The 15,456-nt window shown below is 41.0% G+C and overlaps 1 protein-coding gene across 1 annotated transcript; it reads right to left on the bottom strand.

Annotated features, from left to right (window-relative positions):
* Window positions 1–318: 318 nt before the first annotated feature.
* On the bottom strand, window positions 319–12,291 carry RGS4 (regulator of G protein signaling 4). Its single transcript, XM_083156969.1, has 5 exons — window positions 12,086–12,291; window positions 6,103–6,201; window positions 5,296–5,357; window positions 4,057–4,223; window positions 319–3,012 (listed from the first exon to the last, which is right to left on the bottom strand). The coding sequence occupies exons 1-5, from the start codon at window positions 12,247–12,249 to the stop codon at window positions 2,776–2,778; spliced, it is 729 nt and encodes a 242-aa protein (XP_083013095.1). The 5' UTR covers window positions 12,250–12,291; the 3' UTR covers window positions 319–2,775.
* Between the last annotated feature and the right edge of the window lie 3,165 nt (window positions 12,292–15,456).

The raw sequence follows: 15,456 nt of genomic DNA on the forward strand, positions 1-15,456 counted from the left end.
TCCTACCCTAAGTACATGAAATTACAAAAAAGCTAATTCTTTTTGGAGAAAGCAAAATAAATAATTTGAATAATTATGACTTCTGGGCAGCTATATTAGGGGTAAAAAAAATGATCACTCAATTTGTCAAACAAATACCCCAAGCCAGTACAGCTGCCTTATTGATATTGGCCTAAAGTACCATTTTTAACTTAAAAAAGGTCAATTTATTATAAGGGAATCTGTGGTGCTTTAACTGTAAATTAATATAACTAAATGAACCCTTGTGTGTCTTTGTCACTATTCTGTCTCACAGTAACACTCATTTGCTACTGAACATAAATAGGAAACATCTTTATTTCAAGTAATACAATAAATAATGCCAAATCCAGCAACATATAACATGACCCATGCACAAAATATGTAAATTCTGCTCTTATCATCGTGTACTGGAATTACCTTAGTTAAGCACAAACATTTTCTAGCTTCCATATGTACAGACAGTGATTGGTATAGTGAATACCACATTAATAACAGCATTGCCATTGCTTGTATAACAGTTAGAGTACAGCTTTGTGGCATAATACTGCCATCATATACAGCTGTACCAGGTACATTTGCTAGATAGTATTCTGTACACTGACCAAAAGCCTGTATCTGTCAGTTACAGGTTTGGTGCGGTTCTAGTTTCGATGCCACATTGTTCTGTTGGTTACATAAACATCTAATTACTAATTACATTAACGATCCTGACAGATACAGTATGCACTATTTTCCAAACTTATCTTACATGATGCAAATAATCTCCTGCTGTTATTGGAATACAACGTCACCAATGCGTGTCACTCCCCTTCTATATCACACCACTACTCCTCTATTCTACCTGCACAGAAAATGATCTTATAGAATGAGTATAATTATTTTTTAATATTTTTTAATACTTCATACAAAATATATTCCTCCTACCTACAAACTATCTCGGTTCATACCCCGGATAGTTTGTAGGGTCCGAACTATCGGACCAACTATCCCGGGGCAGTCTGGAGCTAAAGGCTCTGTACCGTTGTCCCAATCAGGACAGTGTAGTCCCATGAATGAGAATGTTAGTTGCTATGTGTGCACATATAGGGCCTTATTTTGGTTCATTCTTTCTGTCAAAATCCTTCTTAGATGGACAAAACCATGTGCACTGCAGGGGGGGCAGATGTAACATGTGCAGAGAGAATTAGATTTGGGTGAGTAATTTTGTTTCTGTGCAGGGAAAATACTGACTGCTTTATTTTTACACTGCAATATAGATCTCACTTTGAAGTAAAACCACACCCAAATCTAATTCTCTCTGCACATGTTACATCTGCCCCACCTGCAGTGCACATGGTTTTGTCCATCTAAGAAGGATTTTGTCAGAAAGAATGAACCAAAATAAGGCCCATAGTGCTTTCACTGCAGAACAGTGATCTGGTGTTTTGATAGGAGAATAGCAGATTTGGGAGCTGATCAATGCTTTAGACACACCCCTTAGCGTACACACCTCCATCGTGATGTGATCACATCCCCTTCTTGACATGGCCACGCTTTCATCATAAGATAATGTGCTTAGTATTTGACCAGCCACACAATTGAGAGGTTTGGATTATGTTACTATAGCAGATCTGCTTTAACTGTCAGTGAGTTATTTGTACACATGTTGCATCTATCAGGTTAGTGTGTAGGCAATCAGTTCCATACAGAACATAGGTAACTTGTGACCATGTAGCAGTAGTTGAATCAGGATCTAAGAACATTAAACGCATACTATTAGTGATTTGGGTCTTGCCTGTATATGTTTCCAAGTATTTGGAAAATACTCTTTTGTAGTAAGATGGTCCTATTTAGTTTTCATAAATTCACCTATGTAAGTGGTAAGTGCGTCAGAGAACACTTGCCACACACGTCCATTGTTTCTGTGCAGGCGGAACATATCCCAGGACTCTGTCAATACAATAATACATTGTATAACATTGTTTATTTGGTTTCACAGACTTTTTTTTTTAACTCAAGTCACAAACATGCACTAGGTTAAAATGACAGAGCAAGATTCATACTTGTAATACTATTGAACTAAGGGATTGTTCCCTGTCTCTGGTTTCATTCCTTTCAATTGTTCATAAATATTTTTATTTTTTTTTATCAATGAGCGATTCATCATTCAACATAAAGTATAAAAGTAATGCAAAAACGCAAAACAAGTGTCAATGTAGGTTTAGAAAAAAAAGTCGTCACTGTATTTAAATTAAAAACAGCTTTGCCAAAATAAATATCTGTAATAAAATAAAAGCAGTGCTTCAATCAGTAGTTTCTACTTTTTTTGTCCAACGCAACGTGACACTGTAGCTACATCAGCAAATATATTGCTATTTATTTCTCGCCTGTGCTGAAGAAGGGCTATAACACTTGTGCTTCTTCTCCAGCAAAGGGGAGCCGTCCCATCAATCTTTTAACACATGTATTTAAAATCTAGGTGGTTTGGAAGTTTGCCAGCTATAGGTATATGGACCTCTGTAGCATCATACTACTGTATGTAGATCACCTAAATCCTTCATAATGAAGACAACTTACACCTTTCGTATCACCTGAGAATGTTGTGTATGACTCTTCCAGCTCGCCCCAATAGAACAGAAATGCATGCAAAGACACACACATCTAATAAATAAGAGGAGCTGACTCAGGAGCGGAACTGAGCCATCGTACATTATATTAAGAGGACATAGACATTTAGTTCTTATATGTGGCCATGCACAGTCTGTGTCTTCTTTACTAGGCGCACTGAGGAATGAAAGGGTTGCTGTCAGTGCTGAGACCTTTCATCTTCTTAGTACTTCCACCACTGGTGAAGCTGACAAGGTCCAGGTAGAAATGTGACTTGAGGAAGCGTCGGTATGAATCCTTCTCCATTAAGATAAAGATTTTGTTTTGTGCCTGATCAAAGGTCGAGTGTGATGGCTGAGTCAGGTTCTTGGTTGTCTCTTCCCGAGTGTTGGAATCCAGGTTTACCTGATGGAAGAGAAACAAGTGAAAAAAGGTTACGATGTAATTAGACATTAATTAATACAAAATGATTAAGCATTAAAGATAAAAATAACTATAACCTATTATTGTAGAGATGGAGAGCTTTAAGTTACTGAGGGCCAAATGTATTAAGCCTTAACAAGTGATAAAGTGAAAAGTGATATGGGGGGGGTAAAGTACCAGTCAATCAGCTCCTAACTGCCATATTGCAGGTAGTGTTTGAGAAATAACAATTAGGAGCTGATTGGCTGGTACTTTATCACTCTCCACTTCGGCACTTGTTAAAGCTTAATACATTTCACTCTATGGGTGTTGTTTCCGACATGAGTCAGTCATTATATCAGAAGTTTCAGTGATCTACAAGTCGATATATTGAATATTATAGAAATAACAATTATCGTTAGAGATTACAAACATAGTGCCACTTTGGGGGTGACTATATAAAAGTGGAAGAAGCATAAAGTACTGTAGAGGTAAATGATCCATAAAATGGAGACAGAGTAACTACAAATCCTACAGAACACCTCTTTCTGCTTCTACTATTCTTATAGATTCCCTATACTAGTATTTCTTAAGGTGCATACACACAGTGCAATTTTGGCTATAGCTGATTTTGACTTTGATTTCCCTTAAACTCCCTGGAGCCCAGAACCACTGATATCGACTACACATGGTGTGATATGTACTAAGTTTTCTAACGATATAGACTTTATATTTCAGATCAGTAGTTCATATTGCACCATGTGAATGCCCCTTAAGTACACTCTATTAATCAAAGTCAGACTGGTGCATCAAGGGCCCACTGGGAAAAACAGTAGTAGGGGCCCATACCAAGGGTGTGGTCAGCCTCCAGAGGGGGTATGACCAGTCATCACAGAGCTCAGTTAACCATTAAAGAGAGCAAGGTCTCTTTATATATATATATATATATATATATATATATATATATATATATATCCAATGTGACATTGGAGCCCTTTGTCCCTTTCCCCTTCTGATGCATAGGTTAACATAAAGTAGTGTACTTACTTCTCTGCAGGCATCTATGGAAATAAAGTCCTCAAAGATTTTTTGAGCTTTGCTTGACATTTTTGCTGAGAATTTGGTCTTCTTGTAATTCTCACATGCCAGCCAAAAATCAATGTTCTCTTCACTATATTCAGATTGTAGAAAGGACCTGAAAGCCACCAAACCACCTGCAAATAACAGTAATTACATTACTACTGCCCACAAGAATCACATTGATCTAACTGCTCAATACTGTCTCTCCTAGAGAGATTTAAGGTATATTTATTGGCAAGTGGGGAAAGGAAGATATCGAAAACTGTATCCTTGTTTAGAGTGCAGTAAATCTGAGACAAAGTATTCAAATTAAAATTGTGTTTTAAGAGATAACATTGCTAAAGTGCCTACTGTAACTCAAAAGCTTCCCAATATGCAATCATTATAAACTAAACACAGTTGACATGACTGAAAGAAGACGGGATAAGCGACAGACATCACCATATGTCTATCGTCACAGAATCTGTCTCATGCACTATAGGTCAGAAGCAATCTCTGGTGCTTCAGTCTGGGAACCATGGTGGAGTGTAGCTAGCAAATTAATGAAGCATTTCCTTGTCTGGGGGCTGAGGTACTGAGTTTACTGTATCACAGCCAAACCAAGGTCATTGGAGACAACAAGGAAACTTGAGCTGACGTCAGTAAATCCTCTTCTAAAGCTCTAGAATGCTAGGGCAAAGCCTCTAGATTTGTTTCTCATGTCCCATCCGTTTGTCCCTCTAGCTGACTTGGATCACGTATACACAACTATGGACTGAGTTATTGAATGGTCTCCATGACATTTCTGGAAACTGCCTAATTCAACAATTACTGTAAGGAATAAACGGACAAAGGTCTCCAGCTGTAGCTGAACCAAAACTACAGTACCAACAGATCTGTGACTGAAAGAGCATATTAGGGGTTGTACTGTGTAGTTTAATTACAACTGAATAATCACTGATATCACAGTATATTTTGCAGCATAACTATGGGGACTATTTATCAATGAGTTTTAGCTATTTAAAACTAATGGTGTATGTAAATTATGCTCAAGCCAACCAGCTCCTCACTGTCATTTTTCAAACACATGACAGCTGAATGGATGGAGCACCATTTGTCACATGCAACAAGTGAGTAAAACACTGATTTGTTTTTAAAAATCTTCAATTTAGTCTTTATTTCCCTTAAATATGATTTTTGCCAACCAACAAAGTGTCCAGTACTTACATTCACTGTTAACCAAATTTTCCAAAGATTCTGCCCATTTCCTGACTTCTCCTTGCGTTAGCCTGGAGAAATAAAAACAGAACGCAATGCACATAAACATCTGATATACATATATACAGTACCTTAAAGAAAATGAGAAAACCAAACATGCAACAACTGTAGTAAACAATTTATGTTTTTAAAATCTGCATACTGTGGGCCCAGATGCACTAAGCTTCAAAAGTGATCAAATGGAGAGTGATAATTAACCAGCCAATCAGCTCCTGCCTGACATTTTTTGAAACACAGTGTGTGACATGACAGGTAGGAGCTGATTGGCTGGTTGTTTATCACACTCCATTGTATCACTTTTGAAGCTTAATGCATCTGGCCCTGTATATGTATTTAATTATACTGATAATGGATGGAATAATTGGCTGTGTTTGGCAAAGAAAAGCCTCCTAGTGATTTTTTTTAATCAATTGCACAGTAAGAGAACTTTCTTTCTTGGTGGTAACTAGGTATGTGAGGTGGCCAGCCATGCATACAATCCGTGCTATCTATATGCCGTAATGATGTACACAAAGACACTGCAATTGTGACACTGTCCTGATTTTACCAAGACATTTTCTGATTTCTCAATTTGTCAGAGATATGCAGCAATACATTATTATTTCATAATCCTGGATTATTAATGTCCCCAGTAACAGCCTCTGTGCTGCACTTTGCTGTGAATCCGGCCAGTAAAAATGGGCAGTAATAATTAGTCTCTGTGTAATAGATAGGCAAATACTATCTAACGCCCACAAGGGACAGCACAGGACTTACCTCTGACAAACAGGTTTGTCTTTCTTCACACATGTGCTGATATCACAACCGTCAGTTTTCTGCAGAAGGAATCCGAGTCGATGCTTTATATCTTTGGCACTGCCGAAGAAATGTAAAACAATGGTAAAATAAATAGGCCAAATCAGTTTTTATACAAACTTTATATGCTGTATAGTTTCATTAACAGAGATTTAAGGCAAACATGTTACAATAAAAAAATGTAATCGGTTGGCACAGATTTAAGTTGATCTGTGGAGCCTTTTTTGGGTATGTACAGAAGATTGGATGACCCCCACACAGTAACTGTGGTTACAATACAACTCTTTTGGAAAAATGTCACCCCCTAATCCAATTGGATTATTAATTAATTTGGTGATCTACGTCAATTGGAATACAAATATGAGGATTCTACAAATGAAGGTACGCTGTGGGACTAACACTAATTTGTACTCCATATAGTAATTTAGCTCCAATGACACCAGTAACCTAACCCAAGATAATATTTATTGTATGTGGTGATAACAAATCTGAATAAATGACTCACAATATAGTGATTCTTGAAAAGGATATTTGCCTCTACAAATAGTGACATAAGTCTGGAATATCCCTATTAAATGGCCATAAAGTAAATCATTAACCTAGGGTACCATATTTTAACACATAATTTATTAATTTATAACAGGAACAATTATGGTAGTACGTCAGCAAGAAATAGATTATAATCTATCTGACAGCTATATGTACATGTGTTTGTCTGTGTGTTGTCCTAGTAATTGAAATAAAGATAATTCCTTTGTCACCTAGTGTTAGGGACCAGTAGCTATTATTAATCATCTGTTATATGTAAATGAATCTAAAATCTTAATGTATAGACTAGAGTCAACATCCATTCCAGACACAGGATATACTGAATCTACACAATGATACAATGATACTTTGGGGGAAATTTACTAAGATGTGTATTCTACTTCACATGCTATGGGCAGCCAATCAGATACTGTCTACTATCTTCTAGAGGGTGCTAAATAAATAAGGAGATTCTGATTGGTTGCCCATAGCAACATCACATCTTAGTAAATTCCTCCCTTTGCATGGTAGATTGTAAGCTCCTTTGGAGAAGATGTGTTTAGTAATTTATGTGGCAGCTCAGTTGGTACAACCATACGGCTGCTTTATGGCCCTGTGTTCACTTCCAAACCTACTAGTGGTGTTGAGTTGGTATGTTCTCCCCATATTTGTATGGGTTTCCCCTCACACCAAAAATATGCTGCTAGGTTAACTGGCTTCTGAGGAAAAACGAGCCCTAATGAATGATGTGTGTCCATGTGATGGGAATATGGAAGTTGATGTTGACATATCAAGCAGTGAGTCTAGATTGGAGAACTGGACCAGTGGAGAAGTCCATAACAACCACTCATCTTTGACATTGATCAGATACAGTCTATAAAATGATAACGAGAAGCTGACTGATTGCTATGAGCAATTCATCCACTGGTCACTTATCTACTCTTTCCACTGCTTGATAATCAACCGCATAGACTGTAAACTCCCCTGGGTTCAAGGACTGACGTGTTTAACTGAAATATTGTACCAGATGTATCAAGCTTCAAATAGTGATAAAAGGGAGAGTGATAAACAGCCAGCCACTCATCTCCTAACTGTCATGTTACAGGCTGGGTTTAAAAAATGACAGGTAGGAGCTGATTGGTTGGTAATTTATCACTCTTTACTTTATCAGTTTCAAAGATTGGTACATCTGGCCCAATCTCTGTAAAATGCTGTGTTCACTATAAAATATCTGTTAATAACTAAATAAAAAATATGACCATTATACTGCATTTGTGTATAGCATACAGTACTATAAAACAGTGGTTCTCAACCTAGGTCCTCAAGTACCCCCAACAGAGCACATTTTCCAGGTCACCTGGCAGGTGCACAAGTGCACTCATTAGTCACTGACACATTTTAAAAGATCACAGGTGGAGCTAATTATGTCCCTTGAGGACCAAGGTTGAGAACCACAGCTATAAAAGCCAATCCGCTAATTCATACTGATATAAAACAAAACTGTATACTCCAAAAAAAGATATCATTAAAACCAATATAATTAATGATTGTGCACTTATATTGTATAGTACTATGCACAGATTTAAGTGCAAACTGCTTAGCACACTATTCACTGTCAATGCTCTCTCCCTGCCCTGGTCACATTTATTTCTCTTCCGATCCCTGTCATTTACCCCTTTTTAAAATCAATCCAGGCTGAATCATTCTCTTATCGCTCACTACCATCCAAACTGGATTCCTGTCACAGCAGAGCAGTCTTTCCTCTCAAATATTAACCCGAGATCCTCCTGTGGGAGCATTCCACTCTGACAGGCAATATCAGGTCTATGCCTATTATGTATTCTTATATTTATTAGGGTGTGATTCATTCAGCATTGTAATGCTTTACACTATGTATTTAAATAGAATGAGACATTTGGGTTATACTGCACTGGGTACATAAGGGTATACATGTAATGTAGGTATAGTTTAAGTGTATATAATGAGCAGCGCCTTGCTAAAGATGCCAATAACCCAAGTCAAATATATGTTTTAAGTATGATTACAGTGGAGTCATATTAGCTGGTTATACGCCTAATATATACATTCTCAATATAGTAAGGCAAAATGTACAAAGATTGGAGTACTATTTCAGATGGGATGTTGCTATAGGCAACCAATCAGATGCTGGAGTAGATGTGTGAAGCAGTGATAAGGGAAGATAAGTGAGTCAGAGGAGAAGTGGCCCATGGCAACCAATCAGCACTGAAGTAAAATCATTTGCATAATATAAAATTATATATAGCAGCTGATTGGTTGCCATGGGCCACTTTTACTCTGGCTCACTTCTCCCTTATCACTGCTTCATACATCTACCCCACCATCTATTATCTTCTAGAAGATGCTAAATAAATAAGTAGATTCTGTTTGGTTGCCCAAAGCAACATCCCATGTGAAAAAGAACTCCAACCTTAGAAAATTTCCCCCAGTGATGTTACTAAATTGGCAAACCTGCATTATGGAGTTTGCAGTATGTACATTATAAAGCAGAGGAATGTACAGCATGGTCATTTAGCAAATATGGGCATATCACCGGCCAACCCCTCCCCAAAACAAAAGAATTATGATTTTTTTTTTGGTTAAAAGTTGCATTGACTGAAACTGAGCATTTACTTCTCACACAGTGATGGCACTACAACTTGACTGAACATCTCTGATCCTCTAAATTTCCATAAGACAACATCTGCACCAAGAAAAGGTCCTGGCAAAAATGATTGGGTACTTGTTTATTATCAGGACGCCGATTTCGTAGTTTACGTAGTGGTGTATTGAGAATACCAATACAGCACTATGCTGGCTACGTAAACTACGTAAGTGGCTCTGGAGCCCTTATAGTGGGGCTATTAAGCATTGTGTAAATGCTTAATAGCCCCACTATCCGCGTTCCTACCCCCAGTATCCACGTCGGCGTGGAATTGATTCTATAAAGTGTGGTGAGTGCAGCGAGCCACTGAGCCTGAAGCGTGGCGAGCGGACGCGGATACGTGTCCGCTCACACGCTTTGGTCTCAGTGGCTCATTGCGCTCACCACACTTTATAAATTTACTCCACGCCGACGTGGATACTGGGGGTATAACGTGGATAGTGGGGGTATGACGTGGATAGTGGGGGTAAAATGGCTGGTCTATACTTGCCCTTCTCCGGCCCGGGCACCGCGTCGATCCCCGCTGACTCCCCGCGATCCACGGTGACTCCCTGGCAGTCGCATTCAGTCCCCCTGCTCTGGGACTCACCACGGACGCTGTACGCAATTAGCGTAGTGCCGCTGGGGGAGCAGGGAAACCATGTGATGCGCCACCAGCGACACTATGCTGAATTACGTACAGCGTCCGCTGCGAGTGCCGGAGCAGGGGGACTGAATGCAACTGCTGGGCAGCAACATTGCGGCCGGCAGGAACCGCTACACACTTGCTGAGGCCGGCAGTGCCAGAACGTCAACTCTGCTTCATCAGGCAGCATGGCCTTACGTAGTGTCAGAGCAGGCGGAGAATGTCGCTGGCAAGCATTGACAGCAACATACTGTAGCTGGTATACACTGGACAATATGACCAGTATGTCGGTCCAATCTGTCGGACATATCGCTTAACGTGAGCCCAGCGGTACGCGTCCTTCGACCTTTTCATACCCCCACTATGCACGTCGGTGTGGAGGTGATATTATATAGTGTGGCGAGTGCAGCGAGCCACTGAGCCCGAAGTGTGGCAAGCGCAGCGAGCCCCGTGAGGGGACGCGCATTACTTTACATGTATTCCGCGTCCGCTCGCCACGCTTCCGGCTCGCCACACTGTATATAGAATCAACTCCACACCGACGTGGATAGTGGGGGTATGAAAAGGTCAGAGGATGCGTACCGCCGCCGCTCGCCACGCTTCGGGTTGGCGTTGATAGTACGGGTGGCGTGGGGGTGCTTTTAACATTGTAAGCACCTATTACGGTGCTTATAAAATTATTTATCTTATAGGGGGAACATTTAACATTGAAAACACCCATTAGGGTGCTTATACAATTTAAAATCGTATACCATTGTATATGCCATACAATGGCATACAATTCGATGGTATACAATTTAAAATTGTATAACATCGTATTGCATCGCATACCATCATATGCCTTATGGTATGCGATGCGATGGGCACCGTGCTAGGAAACAAGTACCGTTTTTTTTTACTGATAATAAACCCTTTGAGTGTCAACACCTCTGTAAGAGATCTTCAAAATATCTGCTAAAAATGCCAGCGTCGCTCACATTCGTTGTATAAATTCAAATAAAAAAATTCTGCGTAAAAACAAGATAATATTTCCTATATAAGGTAACCATTACAGGACATTATGATGTATACAATTGTTTGCTTGCCAATTTTTAAACCTATTTGGACAAATACATTTGGCACTCAAAGGGTTAAAAAAAAAAATTGTTTTAAGTATACGGAATGCCATGCATGTTCAGTAATACACTATAAAGTGATTCCCATACTGTATCTATTAGAAAATACCTTCATTTCTTTGTACTTTACCGACTTAGTTACTTATTAACGTATCACTTATTTACTTAGTAAATATTCCAATACAAAGACACATTTTGCATATTGGCAATAACATACCACAAATCCAAATATGTTACTGGCTATTTTATCTGATATTAGCATGAAATCCAACATGTAAATGGTGTAAGCTACATAAATACACCAATATCACAGCAGACATTACTATTACTGCACCATACCAAATAACACATCTGTACATCACCATTTGAGCCCAGAACCACAAAATTGTAACAACCTGCCATTTTGGGGACTCTATGTTCTACTGCTATATACTTTCATTCAATAGTGTACAAAATCTTCATTTTTTAATAATACTGACTGATTTTATAATATATTTAGTATTAATAAAGCAAAAAGTAAAATTGGTTGTATTAATAAAAATCGAAACTTTGGGTCAAGAAACTGATGCAAGTTTCACAGGTAAAGCACAACTGACCCCCTGACTTGTACATAACAGGTGTGCACCTTGCAGAAGCACCAGGTAGCACTGTGGCAGCACAGACTTTCCCACCCTATAGAGTTAGTGGTGTTCAGTGCTCAGAGGCAGCCACTTGAGGCATACTGAAATGAGATGAAATGTTCTGCAGTGTTCTGCATCAGCATAGCTAGTCTCCATTGCGATGCATTGTAAGCTTTCTGTTACTACCCAATTGGCTTTTCCCCCCAATTATTAAATGCAATTTAATATGCTGTCGCTATATAAGAGAATGTTCCTAATCCTAGCAGAACTGCTTCTCTTCTGCTCTCTCCGTAAGACTGCAATGCAGTGTTCTGCACATCTTTCATAGCCATTGAATCCACCTTGTGTGTTGCTGTGCAGATTGCAGCCTCACCTTTTCAGACAGGTAGCAGGGAAAGAGCTCACTCCAGCAAGTCCTTTGCACATCTTGGCTGTATGGTCAGGATCCCAGTCGCTGAGGTTATTTTTCTGTGTTCTGTCTATCTCACTGGATCTATCTGTCCAGATTGTCACTGCTCTGCTGCGACTGCTTCCCATCCTCTCATCTTTTTATATCCTCAAACAGCAGGAATTAGATGCATCTCACAGCCAATCACAGCCAACCCCTGGTCCCCTCCTGACAGCCTCCCTCCCTCTGAGCACCATCCCTCCCTTTCTCCATTTTATTTCCCGTTCTCTCCCCTCCTCTGACTCCAGCAGGGAAAATAACCCAGTGTTGACGTGTGAGGTGGTTAAGGAAGAAGTTTGTTAACGTTGAGCATGAAATACCGTGGGCAGATGTCTGCGAATGTTTAGCCTCCACAAGTGCTTATGGGAATCGCAGTCATATTTACACACTGATTTGCGAAAGGGTATTAAGTGCCCCTATTTTATTTCTGAATCAGAGCCTGCTGTGGCTCTTAATGTTCGGACTGTGTGTTTGGACCAGAAAATGCTTGTGTTAATTGTATGACCAAACAGTGTGTTTCTTCAGGCTGAATATATGTCCCGGCCCAGAGGGAATAAAGCACATTTTAGTCATTAACACATACCCGAAAATACTGTATCACACAGTTATATACACTTTTTTTATTTATTGACAGCTGTGTATAATGCTGGGTACACACTACATGATGTATAGAGTATACATCATGTAGTGTGTGACATTTGTATACGGTCGTATTGTCGGCCCGACTTAGGTCGACAGTCATTAGGTCGACACCGTTGGGTCGACAGACAACTAGGTCGACAGGGTTCTAGGTCGACATGGATGAAGGTCAACAGGTGTCAAGGTCGACATGGTTTTAGGTAATGAGTTAGGTCGACATGTCGACATGGGCTTTTCACTGTTTTTTGAGCATACATGTGCCGACAGGCAGTATTTCATGTCCTAGCATCCACTAGGGCGTGGTGGGAGAATAAAATAGTGTGCCGATCGCAGTGAGAAACCATCCCCCGAAGCATAGCGAGCGAAGAGAGCGCTGTGAGGGGCTGCGGTTGACTTTCAACTGTGTTCATGTCGACTGTGTCGACATTCGGGTAAAAAACTGTGAAAAAACCTATGTCGAACTCGCGACCTGTCCACCTAACCCATGTGACCTAATGCATTTGTTGATCTAAACCCATGTCGACCTTGTCCCATGTCGACCTAGACACCTGTCGACCTTCACCCATGTCGACCTAGAACCCTGTTGACCTTGCTGTCTGTCGACCCAACGGTGTCGACCTAATGACTGTCGACCTAATGCTGTGTACACACAGTGAGATTTGACATTAGATTTTGACTATACAGTCAAAATCGTAAGCAGATCGTATGCAGATCTCACAGGTTTTTTACCTTGCGATCCCGATGCGTGCTCCCGTGGTGACAGCACAAATCGAAACCCAGATAGACAGGGCAGCAATGACTATATAGTGCAGATTGTATGAATTGTATGTAAAAAGTACAGTTAGCAAAGATTGTATAGCTTTAAATCTTAAGTCGAAAAGCAAGGGAATCTCACCGAGTGTACACACCATAATTCGGGTCGTCAATACGATCCACACCCGTAACATTAGGAGTGACAAGGACAGGGTAGGGAGCAGTGGCGTATTATACATACTATAGCCACGCAGCCATCTGCCCCTGTCGCCGGCGATTCTGTCTTGCGGGTCCTGGCTCTCCCGGCTCCTGCTGCTTATAAAAAAAAGTGACATTCGGAAAATGGCTGCCCCCATATGAAAGACTGTTTTTGAGGATGCTAGAGGAGGTGGCGGCCTCCTCTAGCAACCTTTAAAATTGTCTGCAGTATGGGGGCAGCCATTTATTTATTTATTTATTAACAGTTTCTTATATAGCGCATACATATTCCGCAGTGCTTTACAGAGTATAACCATTTTCTGAATGTCACTTTTTTTTATAAGCAGCAGGAGCCGGGAGAGCGGGGACCCACAAGACAGATGCGGCAGGGGGGCTTTAACCCTATGGGGGGTTGTTAACACTACTAGCGATGTGGAGGGAATCGCCAGCAATCGCTGGCAATTACCTGCAGAAGCCTATGGGCTTATTACCGCAGCGCTGTGTGAGGGATCTGTCACGGATCCCTCCCAGCATGCCCCCCACTGTCCCGGTTGCTCTGTGCATGCCGCCCATCATCCTTTGAACATCCCACTTTATTTATATCCTGTACCTCCCACATGTAGCAAATAATAGGTGTCTCCCACAAACAACCCAATATGTAGGAAGAAGAAGGAGCTGTAGAAAGCTATCTCTTATATATTTAGCCAGATCTGTCACTCATCCCCTGTGTATATAATGTTCCCGCCCAGCGGGATACACAAACCTGCCTCCCTAGGGAAAAGACCAGTGTTCTATGTGTATAATGTTCCCCCCCAGCGGGATACACAAACCCGCCCCCCTAGGGAAAAGACCAGTGTTCTACACACCACCACCCCCTTGACATCACCTCCCCGGCCCAGCCAGGGCTACAGTACACGCCCACCATCCACCATTACTCCACAGCCACAGGTCTGCCCGCAACCCCCCCCCCCCCCTGCCAGCACACACACCCCCAGCCCCCTGTAACCCCCCATGATTCGTGGGCACCCCGCAGCCCCCCCCCCCCCCCCCGCGATTCACAGCACATACACCCTCACAGCATCAATGGTAAATAGCGATGTCAAATGTTTATAGAAAACATCCGAAGGTAAGTTGTTCATTGAGGCCATTAGGAACCACCATATTCAATTGGTGGATCCACCTGGCCTCAAGCCGGAGCAGCATGTTACTTTGATCGCCACCTCTTTTTTGTGCTGATCAATAGGTTTATTGCAAAGGGTAGCCAAGGGATGTCTCAATTCTCTGAAGTGGCGTGCCACTGGCTGCTCACTTTCCCTACCCTCCAAGGCCAGCCTGATGGCTGAACGGTGTTGGTTTGCACGTTCTTTTAAGGTGCAGACAGTTTTTCCAATATAAAAGTATCCACAGGGGCAACGAATGAAATAGATGACAATTGACTGGTACATGACAGGATGTGTTTGATTTTTATACCGGAATGGGGGTGCAGAAAATGATTACCAGTCTCCATAAAGCTGCACGTAGTGCAACCAGTACATTTGTATACTCCCGGCCTCCTGCTAAGGAAATTGTCAGTGGGACCAGAGGTGCTGCGATACCGCGAGCCCTCTTTGTTGATACGTTGCTGAGCAACGCAGTTACCAATAGCCGCCTCTGTATACTAGTTGCATAGCAACGTTGCGGGCAGACGTGAGCACGCATCAAGCGTG

The sequence above is a fragment of the Crinia signifera genome, chromosome 8 (assembly GCF_055691185.1).
Source record: "Crinia signifera chromosome 8, ASM5569118v1, whole genome shotgun sequence".
NCBI classification, from domain to species: Eukaryota; Metazoa; Chordata; class Amphibia; order Anura; family Myobatrachidae; genus Crinia; species Crinia signifera.

Coding starts and splice junctions, on each gene's coding strand:
- RGS4 (XM_083156969.1), bottom strand. CDS start 12,249: ATGGGAAGCAGTCGCAGCAGAGCAGTGACAATCTGGACAGATAGATCC. Junction 6,202..12,085: donor CCTGCTACCTGTCTGAAAAG/GTGAGGCTGCAA, acceptor TTTCTTCGGCAG/TGCCAAAGATATAAAGCATC. Junction 3,013..4,056: donor CCATAGATGCCTGCAGAGAA/GTAAGTACACTA, acceptor CTCTTCCATCAG/GTAAACCTGGATTCCAACAC.